General features: G+C 39.9%; 1 protein-coding gene across 1 annotated transcript; it reads left to right on the top strand.

Moving 5' to 3' along the window:
- The first annotated feature begins 1,137 nt into the window (after positions 1-1,137).
- On the top strand, positions 1,138-13,016 carry LOC121535304 (desmocollin-2). Its single transcript, XM_041842248.2, has 17 exons — positions 1,138-1,208; positions 1,410-1,477; positions 1,824-1,914; positions 2,118-2,317; positions 2,448-2,552; positions 5,380-5,535; positions 5,701-5,845; positions 6,042-6,196; positions 6,892-7,026; positions 7,207-7,392; positions 7,610-7,857; positions 8,117-8,259; positions 10,157-10,381; positions 10,723-10,944; positions 11,198-11,313; positions 11,432-11,794; positions 12,238-13,016. The coding sequence occupies exons 2-17, from the start codon at positions 1,415-1,417 to the stop codon at positions 12,433-12,435; spliced, it is 2,751 nt and encodes a 916-aa protein (XP_041698182.1). The 5' UTR covers positions 1,138-1,208; positions 1,410-1,414; the 3' UTR covers positions 12,436-13,016.
- Positions 13,017-16,354: the final 3,338 nt, after the last annotated feature.

Below are 16,354 nucleotides of genomic sequence, written 5' to 3'. Positions count from 1 at the left end.
GCATTGCTGGACCAGCCCCTATAAAAGTGGATCACTTTCACTTGGAAACTGACATAGAAGAGAGAGAGTGGACTTATCAGTTGACGTCGCTTTAGGGGCATTTGCAGAGTGTGTGTGTGTTTGTGTGTATGTATATGTGTGTGTGTGCATCTGGTTTGCATGATGGTGTTACATTCCCCCTCAAGGCCTCTCATTATGTCCACACCCATGACCTAGACCCACGGGTGAAAAAAAGAATTTACAGCGTTCGTTGTCTTTTCTTTTCCTGTTCTCTGTGTGGACTCTGAATGCAGAGTCGAATATTAAACAAACCAAGATTTCACTGCGTTTGTTGCCATTTCTTTTCCTGTTCCCCCACTTCAGCCCCTATCCAAGACACATTCCTGTGGGGTTAGGGAGGAGCCCATAATGCTCTCTTTACCACCATGCTTGAACAAACTGCATGCAGCAAGAGGGGCAGAGAGACTGGATGTACTTTCCAGTACATGATCAGGGAAGGTTTTAAATGGGCCTAACAGAATATTTGAAAGGCCTTGCCGGTCCGTCCGAGTGCAAAATAAAAGTTCAGGAACCATCAAAATATTGCACTTGGCTCACTCAAATCTCCTACTATTCATAATAATGACACAGCATATTCCCAGAACACAGATGGAGTTAATTTATTTATCTTGGCTTCCAGCAGTTCAATTCATCATCATTGAGATTATGCAATGATAGAAAGAGATAGGAACATGTAATGTATTTGAAGAGTAAACTATCTTCATTTCCCTAGAACAGAATAGAGTTTTAAAACGTTGCATGATAACTGCACTAAGGATTACATTAACATTACAAAATAGTTTTATCTGTCCACTTGCTTTAATTTTTTGGGAGATAGAAAAAACATAGAAAAAAATCGAATAACATTCATGTCATTTCAATTTTAAATCCATTGCATGAGACAGTTGATAGTTGAGAAAAAAAGCCAAGGGGACATTCCATTGTTTTCAGGCAACAACCCATTACCGATACAATGCTTCCCCCTGTCGGTAACATTTGTTCACTGCTTTCTTTCAATGTTACGAAGCTGCCTCACACCCAACCACAAGCTTTGAGCAACTGATCACATGTGAATAAATCATCAATCACGCCTGTGTACAATTTTTTTCACAGACCAAAAGAGGTGGAGTACTAGACGAGGAATGCGTTACCGACGTCGAGGTAGCCAAGTGAGTAATCGAGGGCGGGGTACTTGTTACGGTCATAGGTCATAAATGAAACCGTCATTCCGACACCGGCAATGGCATTCGCATATGGACACAATTAGGTTACTGTATTTTGATTGATGTAAGGAAATTCCACCCTCTAATCCCCGCCCTTGACAGAAACACTTATACTTCTTGAACTTGCGTGTTGTGTCGTCTCTATAGTCTTGATGTTTCGAATGGTGGTAACAAAAATGGCACGGAAGTTAAATGTCAATTTATGCTTCTTTTTGGTAAGTACATATGAAGTACATATGAAGTTTTTTCTGTAATTTTCACATTTGATTTCCATATGTCAACTGCCTTCGAGTCTATGCATGTGATTTAATTGGCAAACGTTGTAACTTTTACTTTGTGCAGTGTTGTAATATTAGACAATATCACCGGCAAGGTGCGGCTTGTTGATACATCTACCTACAGTACATGCATACTATGTTCTTGAAAATGTCAATGTCTCATCCTTTTGGTTCCAATAATAGACAATACAAATAATTGCACTACGATATTTTTAACACAGCTATTGTATGATATGCAAGTTGTTAGACTGAACAATATCGCTCTCACATGTGTCAACTCCAGATCATCTCATGTGTGGACTCCTGCTTTATCCCCGGCTCCATACAAGCAACAGTACCTCAGACAGTACCAGTTGGACAAGTTATTTCAAAAGGTAGCTAAACATTCACAAATGTTTCAGTCCTGTCAAACGTTGTATGTAATTGATACTGAATGAAACAATCAATATAGTCATACACTTTTTATAACCAGTTGTCATCCTTAATCATCCTTAATCATGTTATCTTGCTTTGGATAATCCATATTGTTTTTAGTCATTGTATAGTTGATAACGTTTCTTTCTCTCTCATTGTTCAGTTGATGTCGACCACTGTGACACCAAGACATTGCACTTTACCACTAGTGACCCGGACTTCACCATACAGGCAGATGGAACTATAGTAGCAGTCCACATCACTATGGTACCAGCCAATGGCAGGACATTCTCAGTGCAGTTTCAGGACCCCAATGGTCAGAAGAGAGACATTGATGTTTACCTTGTCCAGAACTCTAGAAAGGTAAGGTGGATTCCACATTGGCTTAGAGTAAAATATGTTGAAGATGCTAGTCCCATACTTTTAAAATAAGTACTGTATTATGTTTGTAGTGTCGTGACTTTTTGTGACTTTCCCCCCCCCCATGTTTCAGGTATTGAAAGATGGCCTACTAAAGCGCTCCAAAAGACGTTGGAGCCCTATGCCCTTCAACATCATAGAAAACGACATCCTTCCATTTCCAAAGGAAGTTGATCTGGTAATGTCCTTAAAATAAGTTACAACTTGCATCACATTTCAGCACATTCTGTCTATTTGAATATGGACAATAAACCTAAGCCTTGTCCATATTTCATGTAATGTAGTGATAACACACTCCTACATGAGCAACAGCCAAAATATCCTTACCCATGTTCCACTTTATTTCACACTCTTTCTCACATTCTGTACCTGTATGCTCCACGCCCTCACCAGATGGTACACACCCAACCACACACACGTATACACAGGATTAGTGGAAACTTTTGCTTAGTTGTTTTTTTCCCCTTCCTTTTAACCCCTCGCCTCCCTTTCTAACTACAATGCAGCTGGATTTGCACTGTAATTTAATCTCTTGTAACCTACCTAGGGATTTCATATTAATACAAAATAACTGTTGGGCTGTGTCTACTAGGGATGGGCACGGTTAATCTATTAATCTAATATTTGAACAGATGTTAGTATTGGATTACTTGTGTGAGTATTCCTTTTTTAGAATAAAAATATATAGGCCTATTTTAACAATGAAAAGGCTTTGTCTGAATTAAATAAAATGAGCAATGTGACATTGCTACACACAAGTATATACCATGACATTTTACATTCTTAATTTAATAAAACAACAAACTTTTGAATGTAGTTTTTATGATTTGCGCCACATAAAAAAGACATACCGGTAGCCTACACACGTTTCACACATGTAGCTTGTTATTGTCCGGCAATTAAAGTGGCAGAGGTTCCATGTTAGCCTAGCAGTTGAAGTGGGATTTTTATAATCAATGAAAAATGGAATTGAAATGACAGAATTAAGTAACCTTAATGAGATGGCTTAGACTATGTTGTGTCGAGTAAACGTTGCTAATTATGCTGTGTGACCAAGGAGGACCCGCTGACGCTGTACTTTCATCATAAAGGTTTATTCATAACAAAGGGTTACAGCGTCGATTTACAGATACCTGCAGATACCTGGAGAATAATCGCCCCATCTCAAATCTGATTATTCTGTCTTCCTTTGTCCCAACTGTGGTATATATTCTTTACCCTGCTGTGGGTGGTTTCCCATACAGACCAATCACCTGTATCCACACAACAGACTTCCTCTGTTCTATGGGGTGTCCCTCTAAAACTACTCCCTGGGCTAAATAAACCTCCTATCAGGTTCCATTTGAAAACGTTAGCAAAGTCATAATTCCTCAGATACTACAACTACAATGAGCAACCAACAGGTAAACTGTTGTTTAATTTGAATGTAGTTGTTGTAGACAAGAAACTAGGCAGAATGGATTTGTGCTTCAAATATAGCAGTTCTGTAACATATTCTATTGAGCCTCTCATTCTACTTAATTGCTGGACTCAACACGTTACGGAGAGAGATTAAATTACTGTGTAGGAAGCACTGGGGACAGGTTGTCTGGATACTGGACAGACAATAAATTGGCAGATGCAAACAGATTATCATCTTTAGCAGACAACAGTTCTTGAGGGTTTGAACAAGAAATCTGTTTGCGATTTCGTTCATACTGGTGAACCGGCGTTTGAATTATGCGGTTGCAATATGAAAACATCAGGACACCAGGGGAGTCTCTCAAGTTGGATTTAATTTGACAGAATATTGCAGCCCATTTGTGTAGGCTATTAACCAGACAAAACCCGCTGAGCTCATCATTAAATAGTGGCTGTATTTATCCTCAAGCCGACTAGTTTTTTCCTCATCGTTTGGCTATTTGATGTGTAATTTTTTATAAAACGTTTCTAAATAGCAGCTAAATACAGTATATTGCTATAGATAGTACACTGCATAATGAAGCAATATAGTAAACTAGTGTTCTGAGGGTGGACTGACTGTATGTAGACCTATTAATTGGCATTAATAGACTGGTTTTACGCACAACTTTCTATCAAAGCTGGGAGAGAGCCCGAGGAGGGCTCATGTCATGCAGGTTGAGGTAGCCTATACAGGACAGTTGTATATTCAAATATATTGGTAGCTGATTAGTATGCTGTTGCATCGAACATTTATTTAACTCCGACCTTGCGGGGGTCCAGATAAACTGTGTTACGCCAGTGCAAGGACAAGGAGTGCAGCAAAATTATAGCCTCAATTAGCCTTGCTAGTTGGCTAACTCATGGCTACCGTAGCTAGCTAGCTTCTTTATATCGATTGGCACTACCAGATGGTATGATCGATAACCTATGGCAGCGACAAGTTTGTCAACCCAGTATCACAGCTTATTGTGAAATTGACACAAATTGCTTATTAGAAAATTGTGACTTTTTTCGTGTGCCTGTCACGAATTTCCAATAAGTAATTTGTGTCTATTTCACAATAAGCTGCGATAGTGTGTTGAGTTTAAGTAGCACGAGTATGGCTACTTTCTCCGGTCTCACACACACCGACACCTGCCCTTCCCCCGCCCTTCTGCAGCTCGCCGGAGCCGCGCAGCAAACAAGTGCTGTTTAGAAGAAACGTTTTTCAAAGGTTTCACAGAAAGCACACATGTATTTCGACTACCCGGATATCCCACCCAAAAATAATAATATTATTCGAATAGTGAAAATATTTCTAATACCCAACCCTAGTGTTTATACAGGCAGCCCAATTCTGATATTTTGCCAATAATTGGTCTTTTGACACAGCCTTAGTAACACTTAGTCAAAACGTATAATGCTTTAGACCTATTACTTTCTAGGTGTGTATGAGCATTTCTGTTTCGCAAAACGTAATGCTTTAAATCCTTACTGTACAATTTTCAAACCAGAATGATATGATTATCCCACTGCTTGTTAAAGCTTGACCCCAGATAATATTTGATTGTTTTCTGGTCCAGGTTGCATCTGATTCGTCTGCCACATACAATGTGTACTACACCCTCAGTGGGCCTGGTGTGACAGAGGACCCTGTGGGTGTGTTCAGTGTGGTAAAGGAAACTGGGATGCTGAAGGTCAACAGAGCTGTCGACCGCGAGATTACCCCTCAGTTTGTAGTGAGTAGTAAACAACAATTATTGATTTATTGCTTGATTGAATAATTGATTCATTCTTTATCTATGATGTTAAAACATGACATTTGTACTCTTGATGCATAGCACAGACAACACAATAAACAGTAAAGATGTTACTGACCAACGTCTACCTCTCTCTTTCTCCAGTTTCAAGCCAGAGTGTTTGACAGATTCACCAACCAGGAGACAGACTTACCATTACCCATCACAGTGAATGTAGAAGATGTGAATGACAATGCACCAACATTCACTGGCCAACTGCAGTTTACTGTGCTGGAGCAAAGCCATGCAGGTGAGAAACATACAGCTGAAGTAAGAAATACCAGAGTGCCTTTAGCCTCTGTAATACAGTACATAGAAAAAGTGTCATACGTTTCACAAATTAGTCAATTTACAGATACATTTGTCATATATCCAGACATTGTTTTGAAACAGGAACTTGTGGAGGTGAACTAATAGCCTGTGTTTTGTGATGTGTTCCATTGCAGGTACCATGGTGGGGATGGTGAATGCCACAGACATAGACGAGCGTGGTACAGACCACACTAAGATCAGGTACTCCCTCCTCTCTGGGACCGACCTGTTCTACATCAACCCAGAGACAGGAGTCATCAGCACCAAAACAGATACTCTTGACAGAGAGGTGAGAGTCAGTCTCCTCTTCGTACTTTCAAAATATCTCCCTTAGATTTCCAGGGTTCCACATTGTTGACCACTGCTATCATTGTTAGAATTATTCATTTTTAATATACACTGAGTGCACAAAACATTAGGAACACTTACTCTTTCAATGACATAGACTAACCAGGTGAATCAAGGTGAAAGCTATGATCACTTATTGATGTCACCTGTTAAATCCACTTCAATCAGTGTAGATGAAGGGGAGGAGACAGGTTAAAGAATGATTGTTAAGCCTTGAGACAATTGAGACATGGATTGTGTATGTGTGCCATTCAGAGGGTGAATGGGCAAGACAAAATATTTAAGTGCCTTTGAACAGGGTATGGTAGTAGGTGCCAGGCGCATCGGTTTGAGTGTGTCAAGAACTGCAACACTGCTGGATTTTTCACGCTCAACAGTTTCCCGTATGTATCAAGAATGGTCCACCACCCAAAGGACATCCAGCCAACTTGACACAAATGTGGGAAGCATTGGAGTCAACATGGGCCAGCATCCCTGTGGAATGCTTTCAACACCTTGTAGAGTCCATGCCCCAACGAATTGAGGCTGTTCTGAAGGCAAAATGGGTGCAACTCAATATTAGGAAGGTGTTCCTAATGATTTGTACACTCAGTGTATATTTGACCTAAATGTATATTTGGGGATTTTGTTTTTCAGGTGAAAGACAAGTATTTGGTGACAGTGGAAATCAAAGACATGAATGGAGCTCTGAATGGTCTATCCAACACGGCTACAGCCACCATAGTGTTGGGAGATATCAACGACAACCCTCCCACTTTTACAAAGACGTCTGTAAGTAAAAAAAAAAAATCCTGAATATTTTTTTTTACAGTAAAGACATTTTTGTATCGCAGTTTATTCGGCAGCAAAACAATAGTTATGGTGAAAATGTGCTATATTTTGTTTGCTATACAGTATGGATATTCAATACACCTCAGTCAGATAATTGAACATGCTGCTTTCCTCTTGCAGTATAGTGTGAGCGTTATGGAGAACCAAGAGAAAGGCCTTATCCTCAGAATCCCTATTGAAGACAAGGACTTACTTAACACACCAAACTGGAACTCTGAGTTCATCATCACCAAGGGGAACGAAAATGGGAACTTCAGGATTGAAAGAGACCCAAAAACAAATGAAGGACTAATTTACCTAACAAAGGTGAGTTGGTACTCACAATGATCTGATCTTGACTTTCATATTTATTTATAGAAAAAGGCTAACATATAATTTCGGTGAACTATCCCATAACATAAAGACAGTCAAAATATTGAACCAAAATACTTATTTACTCTTGTACAATGACATTGTCATTGATAGCTGATAGACCAATAATAATGCAATAAAATGCCACTCCATGTCCTCGCTGTGTCTCCAGCCTCTAGACTACGAGAAGACCAAGAACCTAAAGCTTGAGGTGTTGGCCCGTAACCAGGCTGAGCTGAGTGGGACCAATGCCAAGTGGGTGTCCATCCCTGTGAATGTCACAGTGGGGGACGTGGACGAGGGACCTGAGTTCACTGCCCCAACCGTACTCTTCACTGTCCAGGAGAATACTCCAAACGACACCCTGATCGGAACATACACAGCCGTAGACCCAGAAACCAAGAGCAGTGCCGGCATTAAGTAAGATCTTAGTTTACCTCAATGTCATACTTTATTAGCCTGGTCCCAGAGATGGCATATTGTGTGACCATATTGATAATGGACATAGTAATAATATGATGTTATAACAAGTAAGGTCAGATTGTGTTTTAATAGAAAATAGAGGTACAGTGAAATACAGAATGCCATGTTTTTTTCTCTCTCCAGCACTTGATGGCAGAATTGCACCATTATGCTCATGAATGCTGTAATACCGTCTTCTCTCTCTGTTCCCTCTCAGGTATTACAAAGTCTCAGACCCGGCTTCATGGATCAATGTCGATGAAAGCACTGGACAGCTGAAGATCGCCAACACAATCGACAGGGAGTCCCACTTTGTAGTGGATGGCGTTTACAACGTCACCATGAAAGCTGTGGATGCCAGTAAGTAGATATTGTTACACAGTGTCTCGCATGTCTTTATTAAATATCTGTGTAGTCAGGATGATCTTAACTCATCTATTGCTAGGAAAAACTCTGGACCTGATGCATAAAACATCTTAAGTGTTTCCTTTAAGGACCGGCATACTTAAGGGATTTTACCCCAGAGTTTCTAAACCCAGAGGCGCAACATCATGAGACTTCCGGGAACGCTTGCGAAACAGACCAAACAGACCAGGCCGGAGATTGGGAAATGAAAAATGCTTCCTTAGTTGTTAATTTTCTCGATCTAAAGGCACAACCTAGATTCGAGCCAATGTCTTATGTAGTTGAACATGTTATTACTCCAACCTTGTGAAAGTGGCAAATTGACACGCTTTCATTTTAGTCCAAAACTACTTTATATCGAAGGAGTGCCTTTGATTTGACGGCCTGCACATGAACAGTTCGGCGCGAGACGACCGTTAGACCCGATGATGTGTTTCTGCGCATGAAATTAACTAGCCAACGTCGCCATGACATCACCTACAAGTGTGATCGGAGATTTCTAATGGAGAAGCAATTTCTGCATATCTTCATACTGTACTCTCTTTGGTTTTACGGTAGTTTGAAGGTATGTATGGCAGAATGAGTCTCTGGTTACCATGGAGACGACCATCACTGGCTGAACGTCTCGTCATAGAGATCGCATTTATTGTAGGAGATCGCAAAATAGAACTACATTCAAGACAGGAGAAACAAGTTGATTCAGAAGATAATAAAACACGTTTCTTGTAGTTTTTTTCTCAACTTGTTTCTATTACTTTCTAGCAGGTCAAGCTAATTTACAGAGTAGGTAGCTGGCAAACCTTTTTTTGCTTTGTCATTATGGGGTATTGTGTGTAGATTGATGAGTGGAAAAAAAACGATTTAATCCTTTTAGAATAAGACTGTAAGGTAACAAAATGTGGAAAAAGTCAAGGGGTATGAATACTTTCCGAATGCACTGTATATGGGACCTCGTGGGCACCCTTTTCCCCTTAATTTAAGGGGGGAATTCTCCTTAAAATGTTTTGTGCAAATGACTTAACATTAAAGAAACATTAAGGGAAAAGATAAGCGGGAAAATAACTTAAGATGTTTTATGCAACCGGCCCCAGGGCCCTAGTTCTAGCCCTCCAGCTAATAGCGTGCTAATCCTGCATTTTTTTGCTTTCTCCCAGTGCTTCTATCACTGTAACAAGTATCAACACTCTATAACAAGGAAGAGACTGAGCATCGTAATAATAGCTAACAACACCACTGTGCCCTGTTCCATCTCCTCAAGGCCTCCTTTTACTGGCATGTTGGGACTGACTCTCTGATATTGGAGTGTGTCTGCACACCTTGAATTACACCACAGAGGATGAGAGGTTGTCGTCGTCTTTACGCCTTGGCTGATGTTACCTAATACCTAAGACATTCTGGTGTTAGCGTCAACCACCCCATCCACCCTCGTCAATGTTCATTTTATGTTCACACAGACAACACAATAACTCTTTGTGTGTTGTTTAAGAGACAGGATGAGGAGTATAGTAGTCACTCTGTAACACCTGGTGTGATCATGTCATTGAGGTCCATGACATTGTGTTACTCAGTTCTATTCCAGATGTGATGATGATGGGGGTTTTGGGCATACGCTATCTACTGGTCCTTATCTCTGTTTTGCATTTATAACAGGGAGTGACTGTGAAAATATCAGTACTGTATGCCATCTGTAACTGAACTTTAAAGTTTTCCCGTTTATTGCCATGTGTGAGAGTGAATAGATTGGAAATCTGACTCGCTCAAGTTCTCACAATCAAAACACAATAAAAACAGCAAGAAGGCATTGTTCATAGATATGTTATCGCGTTTCTTACATATGTCTCCTTTCTCCTAGGTCAGAAGACAGGTACAGGGACGGTGATTATTCAAGTGGAAGACATGAACGACCACGTCCCAGACATCCCCTCTAAAGACCTGTTGTTGTGTGAGAAGGATGGGGGAGAGATGGGCTCTGTGCTGGTGGTAGCCGAAGACAAGGACCACGCTCCCTTCTCCGCCCCCTTCAGCTTCAATCTGGGAGAGAAACATGATGAGAAATGGGCTGTGAAGCCACTTAACAGTATGAAAAGGATTCCTACCTCCTGACTCCATTGCATCTCTATATTAATTGATGTCTTGCAAATGTGATTTAAAAGATGAAGCAGTTATTTAATGGGGAAGAAGTCCATAAATGTACAATTTTCATCTTATAATGAATAGTCAGTATCATACATTCTTGAATACAACTTTAAAGCCGAAATACTCTCTAGAATGCAACCTCAGCAGAGCCACCTTACACGGCACCTGTTAACTGATATTCTTTAGTGAAATTTTTTTAGAGCCAGGAGTTTACAGTGTAACCTCACCAGGAAAACTAGTGCCCAAACGTCTGTTCCTAACAACAGTGTATTTCCTCCTCAGACACTGCAGTGATGTTGGAGCAAACCAAGGAGCTCCCCACCGGCCTGTACACTGTCCCCCTGATGGTGAAGGACCTGCAGGGCTTTGGAAAGACCCAGACTGTGACGGTCCGGATCTGCCGATGCAGGAACGGCGCGTGTCTGGCCCAACAGAACTCCACATCTCTGGGGGTGTGGGCCATCCTGGCTATGCTGCTAGGTCTGGCTCTGCTACTTCTACTCTGTGAGTCTCCACTGGGCTATTATGGACATTCATATTATTTATGTAGGCCTGACATATTAGTGTCAAAGCAATAATAAGATAGGACAACATATAAAACTGATGAGATATTAGAAATTGGATGGTGAAGTCTTTAACAGCTGATAACAGCTAGTATAGCTGTATTCCTTAACAAATGGCTTGTGCTTCTTGTCCATCTGACAGCCTTGTTGTTGCAGTACCACTCACACACTTTCTTGTTGGTTCTTTATCGCAGGTATCCTCTGTGCATTCGTCTGTGTGACAAAGAATGAGAAAATGGAGCTGGAGGATATGGGAGACAGTGGTGGTATCCTGCTGACGTCTAACATCGAGGCCCCAGGGGATGCAGTGGTATGGCCGTCATAATGAAAGTATTATGAACACATTGCTCATGGTCATGAAATCAAAGCAGATTTCAGTGTTACATCCTCATTTGTATGCATACGTTTTTTTTATGTCTCCTCCTCAGGATTCAAATCTCATCATCGTTCCAAAGTCTGCTATTGACCATTCAGTGAAGGGATCCATGATTGACGTGGGGTGGGCTGGAGCTAAGAACTCGGGTAAGATGGGAGGAGGCCTGGGCACTCAACAGAACCTGCTACAGCAGTCCGGCAGCGTCATTGTGACCGATATGCAGAACGGCTTCTCTGACCAATACGACGGCAGTCAATACGGTGGACAAAATGGCAGTGGACAATTTGGTGGAGGTCAATATGGTGGCGGACAATATGCCAGTGGCAATATGACTTTTGACAACACACGTTTCATGAAGTTCAACAACTCTGCAGCCTGGAACACCTGGCAAACCAACGGGCTGTTTCTACAACAGGTAAAACAACTCACACAATGTCAATGTGTTTAACTTTAGTCTGAGTAAAACACAGTCAATTGATAATATCATCATGATCAAATGTTCTGCCTTTTCTCTAAGGTTTAATGTAGTTCTTACTATTGGTAAAAGCCTAGACAATTCCGATGTGTAATGTTAGCTTGCTTATTGGCTAAACCCTGGGATTCTGTGTCAGCTTTCATGTATCTCGTCTGGTCAGTGAAATGTTTGCTGTTCTCAGTGTAATATCCGTCAGTAATATCCTGTGGAAGGATGTAATATCACCTACTGTAATATCTTCCCTCCCATCGGGCTAGTTCTTGTCTGCTCCCTATGGACTAATAACAACATGCATTCTCCACTTTCCACCTCATCTTTTACCTTGTCTGCTACCATGTCTATCCTGTCTCAACATGTTTACCTGGTCTACCTTTTCTTTGCAGAAGTTGGCTTACCTAGGGACGGAAGAGGAGGGACGGTACGCCGATGATATCATCCACGCGTACGGCTTCGAGGGGGTGGGGTCTCCAGCCGGCTCGGTGGGCTGCTGCAGTGACCAAGGCAACCAGGAAGACCTGGACTTCCTAAACAGACTGGGGCCAAAGTTCAACACGTTAGCTAAGGTCTGCACTAACAAATGAACCAGGAAGATCTATTGCAATATTGTTTTTACCACTGAAAGTGTTTTCCCATGTTTGTTTTTGTTGATAATTATTATCAAGGGTGATACAAAACATTGAGTCAGTGTCATCACACTGAATTGCTCAAACTGTTTGTTGGTTAGAGCCTTTTTGCACTGGAAAGTACGATGTATTTACTTGTAAATAGTGTACATTTAGTGATTTAAGTGCCAAAGCTTCTATTTTTGTTTATTTTTTACTTGGTCATGTTCTCTTATTTGTATATTGTGGTAAGAGTTTCAGTGTTGTAAAAAAAAAAAAAAAAAGAGTTTCAGTGTTGTAAAATTAAATGTTTGTCTCAGTGTTGTAAAAAAAAAAAAAAAAAAAGAGTTTCAGTGTTGTAAAATTAAATGTTTGTCTGTGTTGTAAAAAAAAAAAAAAAATAAGAGTTTCAGTGTTGTAAAATGTAAATGTTTGTTTATGAGATGCTGTAAAAACAGTACTTGAATGTTAGATTGGATGATTAGATTAGATTTGTCTAATTACCTATGAACTGATTGGGGTACAACCATTACTCAATAAATTCTATATTTGTCTTTCAATGTTAGATAACCTGAATAATTACACATTGCACTTATTGTCCTACCTATATGTTGTACCATTGTACGTTCTGTACAAGTCAACACATGATAATTAAATAAGTAGAGTGAATGTGACCATCTAAAGCAGACTGACTGTATGTAATTGAATAATTATTTTATGGCTACGTTTGTGTGGTGAGATTCTAAATGACACTTCTTATCACTTTCTAGCGTGCCATCAAAGAGTAAAACTGAGTGTTGATTAGGCAACATTGGGGCATCCATGTTGAATTTGTCACACACTACAATTGTCCGTCCAATTCATTTTATTCTTATGGTTGATTGGCTGCAGAAAAAGCCTTGTGTTTAGACTAGAATATAATGTACTGGGTGCTTCTGTTTAGAATATAAAGTTATTGGTGCTTCTGTTTAGAATAGAAGGTTCCATCCCATATGAGAAAAAAAACAACATTTAAAATATATTTGTAGGTACATTTTTTAGGATACATGTAACATATTTAATTGGACAAATATATGCACTACCGGTCAAAAGTTTTAGAACACCTACTCATTCAAGGGTTTTTCTTTATTTGTACTATTTTCTACATTGTAGAATAATAGTGAAGACATCAAAACGATGAAATAACATAGATATAATATAGAATCATGTAGTAACCAAAAAAGTGTTAAACAAATCAAAATATATTTTAGATTTGAGATTCTTCAAAGTAGCCACCCTTTGCCTTGATGACAGCTTTGCACCATGCTTCATGGTGGGAACCACACATGTGGAGATCATCCGTTCACCTACTCCGTGTCTCACAAAGACGGTGGTTGGAACCACAAATCTCAAATTTGGACTCATCAGACCAAAGGACAGATTTCCACCGGTCTAATGTCCATTGCTCGTGTTTCTTGGCCCAAGAAAGTCTCTTCTTATTGGTATCCTTTAGTAGTGGTTTCTTTGCAGAAATTTGACCATGAAGGCCTGATTCACGCAGTTCCTCTAAACAGTTGATGTTGAGATGTGTCTGTTACTTGAACTCTGTGAAGCATGTATTTGGGTTGCAATCTGAGGTGCAGTTAACTCTAATTAATTTATCCTCTGCAGCAGAGGTAACTCTGGGTCTTCCTTTCCTGTGGCGGTCCTCATGAGAGCCAGTTTCATCATAGCACTTGATGGTTTTTGCGACTACACTTGAAGAAACTTTCAAAGTTCTTGACATTTTCCGGATTAACTGACCTTTATGTCTTAAAGTAATGATGGACTGTCGTTTCTCTTTGCTTATTTGAGCTGTTCTTGCTATAATATGGACTTGGTCTTTTACCAAATACGGCTATCTTCTGTATACCACCCCTACCTTGTCACGACACAACTGATTGGCTCAAACGCAATAAGAAGGAAAGAAATTCCACAAATTAACTTTTAACAAGGCACACCTGTTAATTGAAATTCATTCCAGGTGACTACCTCGTGAAGCTGGTTGAGAGAATGCCAAGACTGTGCAAAGCTGTCATCAAGGCAAAGGGTGGCTACTTAGAAGAATCTCAAATATAAAATATATTTTGATTTGTTTAACACCTTTTTGGTTACTAGGTGATTCCATATGTGTTATTTCATAGTGTTGATGTCTTCTACAATATAGAAAATAGTAAAAATAAAGAAAAACCCTTGAATGAGTAGGTGTGTCCAAACTTATGACTGGTACTGTACATATATTTTTTCTTAAGTACGTTTCAACATATATTACGGAATATATTTAAAACATTAGGAAACCTGCTCTTTCTATGACATAGACTGACCAGGTGAATCCAGGTGATTCCTTATTGATGTCACTTGTTAAATCCACTTCAATCAGTGTAGATGAAGGGGAGGAGACAGGTTAAAGAAGGATTTTTAACATTGATTGTGTATGTGTACCATTCAGAGGGTGAATGGGCAAGACAAAGATTTAAGTGCCTTTGAATGGGGTATGGTAGTAGGTGCCAGGCGCACCGGTTTGAGTGTGTCAAGAACTGCAACACTGCTGGGTTTTCACTCTCGACAGCATTCCTGTGTGTATCAAGAATGGTCATCCAGCCATCTTGAAACAGATGTGGGAAGCATTGGAGTCAACATGGGCCAGCATCCCTGTGGAACGCTTTCGACACCTTGTAGAGTCCATACCCTGACGAATTGAGGCTGTTCTGAGGGGAAAATGGGATGCAACTCAATATTAGGAAGGTGTTCCTAATGTTTTGTGCATTCATTGTAATTTATATATAAATTAGGAACCACTTTGGCCACCCTGTAGAATAGATGTCATAGCCATGCATTTCTGGATTATTGTCAGGCATTACATGCATTTCAGCAAAGATGCAACAGGGAGGGGTTAGAACTTAGAAACATACATGATACATCTCTGTATGTTCCTAGGTTCTAACCCCTCCCTGTTCACACATTCAGCCTCAGACTGAATTCCACAGTATGACTGACTCACTGTCAGACATGTCTCATCAACAACCCCTATAATCCCATGTCTATCAGCATCTGTCTCATCAGAAATGTATATTCTAAACAGAAGCACCCAGAACCGTATCTTCCTAGGTTAGTCATAACGACGTGTGATTGATTGATTCAACAGCAGTGTCATAATACACTTTGATCTTATTTTATATATAGTGTGTTTACCAGAGACAATGTGAAGAACAACATGTTAGGATATAGGCCAAGGACTAGATAAAGTGTATTTTTACCTGGTGATTTTCCTTGTTGTAGGCTACTTCTTTCACCACCTGTTTACTATACTACCTTAATCATTCAGTTTAGTACATGGCCTCATATGAATACTTAAATAGATTGGTGGGGCTAAGGCTTAAGAGCGTGTAACAATGCTGAATGGGCACACTAAAACAAGAGCTCTTGAGCAAGTGTGAAAAACTTTCATGGGGATTTTCTGGTACTTGTCTAGAAGGTAAGATTAACACGTTGATCATGTTTCAAGTAAGCATAACCTTCCCATGTTTCCCCCAACTGCAGTGTATGAAATACAATTTTAAAGTTCTGAGTCTGTACTTAATACATGTACTAAAAGCCAATTTTGGAAATGGTTCATGAGACTCAAATGGGAAATGTATTCACGTGTTCTTATTATTCATTTGGAATTGCGTTTCCAAACTGACCCACTTTGTAAACTAATCGTGTTGCCTATTTTGTCAAATTCTGCTAATATGACTTTTAAAGTAAATAATATAAAATACACCTGTTGTGTCATGCACTTTGGTCATGCTGTTTTACTGTAAACCCTTCATATTTAGTAGAGCGAGAGAGAGAGGATTAGCTTGTAACTATTGTTACTTATGCCTGGATAAGCCTAGTA

The sequence above is a fragment of the Coregonus clupeaformis genome, chromosome 21 (genome assembly GCF_020615455.1).
Source record: "Coregonus clupeaformis isolate EN_2021a chromosome 21, ASM2061545v1, whole genome shotgun sequence".
In the NCBI taxonomy this organism is placed as follows: domain Eukaryota; kingdom Metazoa; phylum Chordata; class Actinopteri; order Salmoniformes; family Salmonidae; genus Coregonus; species Coregonus clupeaformis.
This window is presented reverse-complemented; position numbering and strand designations above follow the sequence as displayed.

Excerpts from the sequence above, each read along its gene's own strand:
- LOC121535304 (XM_041842248.2), top strand. The coding sequence starts at position 1,415 with ATGTTTCGAATGGTGGTAACAAAAATGGCACGGAAGTTAAATGTCAAT. Across the intron at positions 7,393-7,609 it reads GACTAATTTACCTAACAAAG|CCTCTAGACTACGAGAAGAC; the intron begins GTGAGTTGGTAC and ends CTGTGTCTCCAG. Across the intron at positions 11,795-12,237 it reads ACGGGCTGTTTCTACAACAG|AAGTTGGCTTACCTAGGGAC; the intron begins GTAAAACAACTC and ends TTTTCTTTGCAG.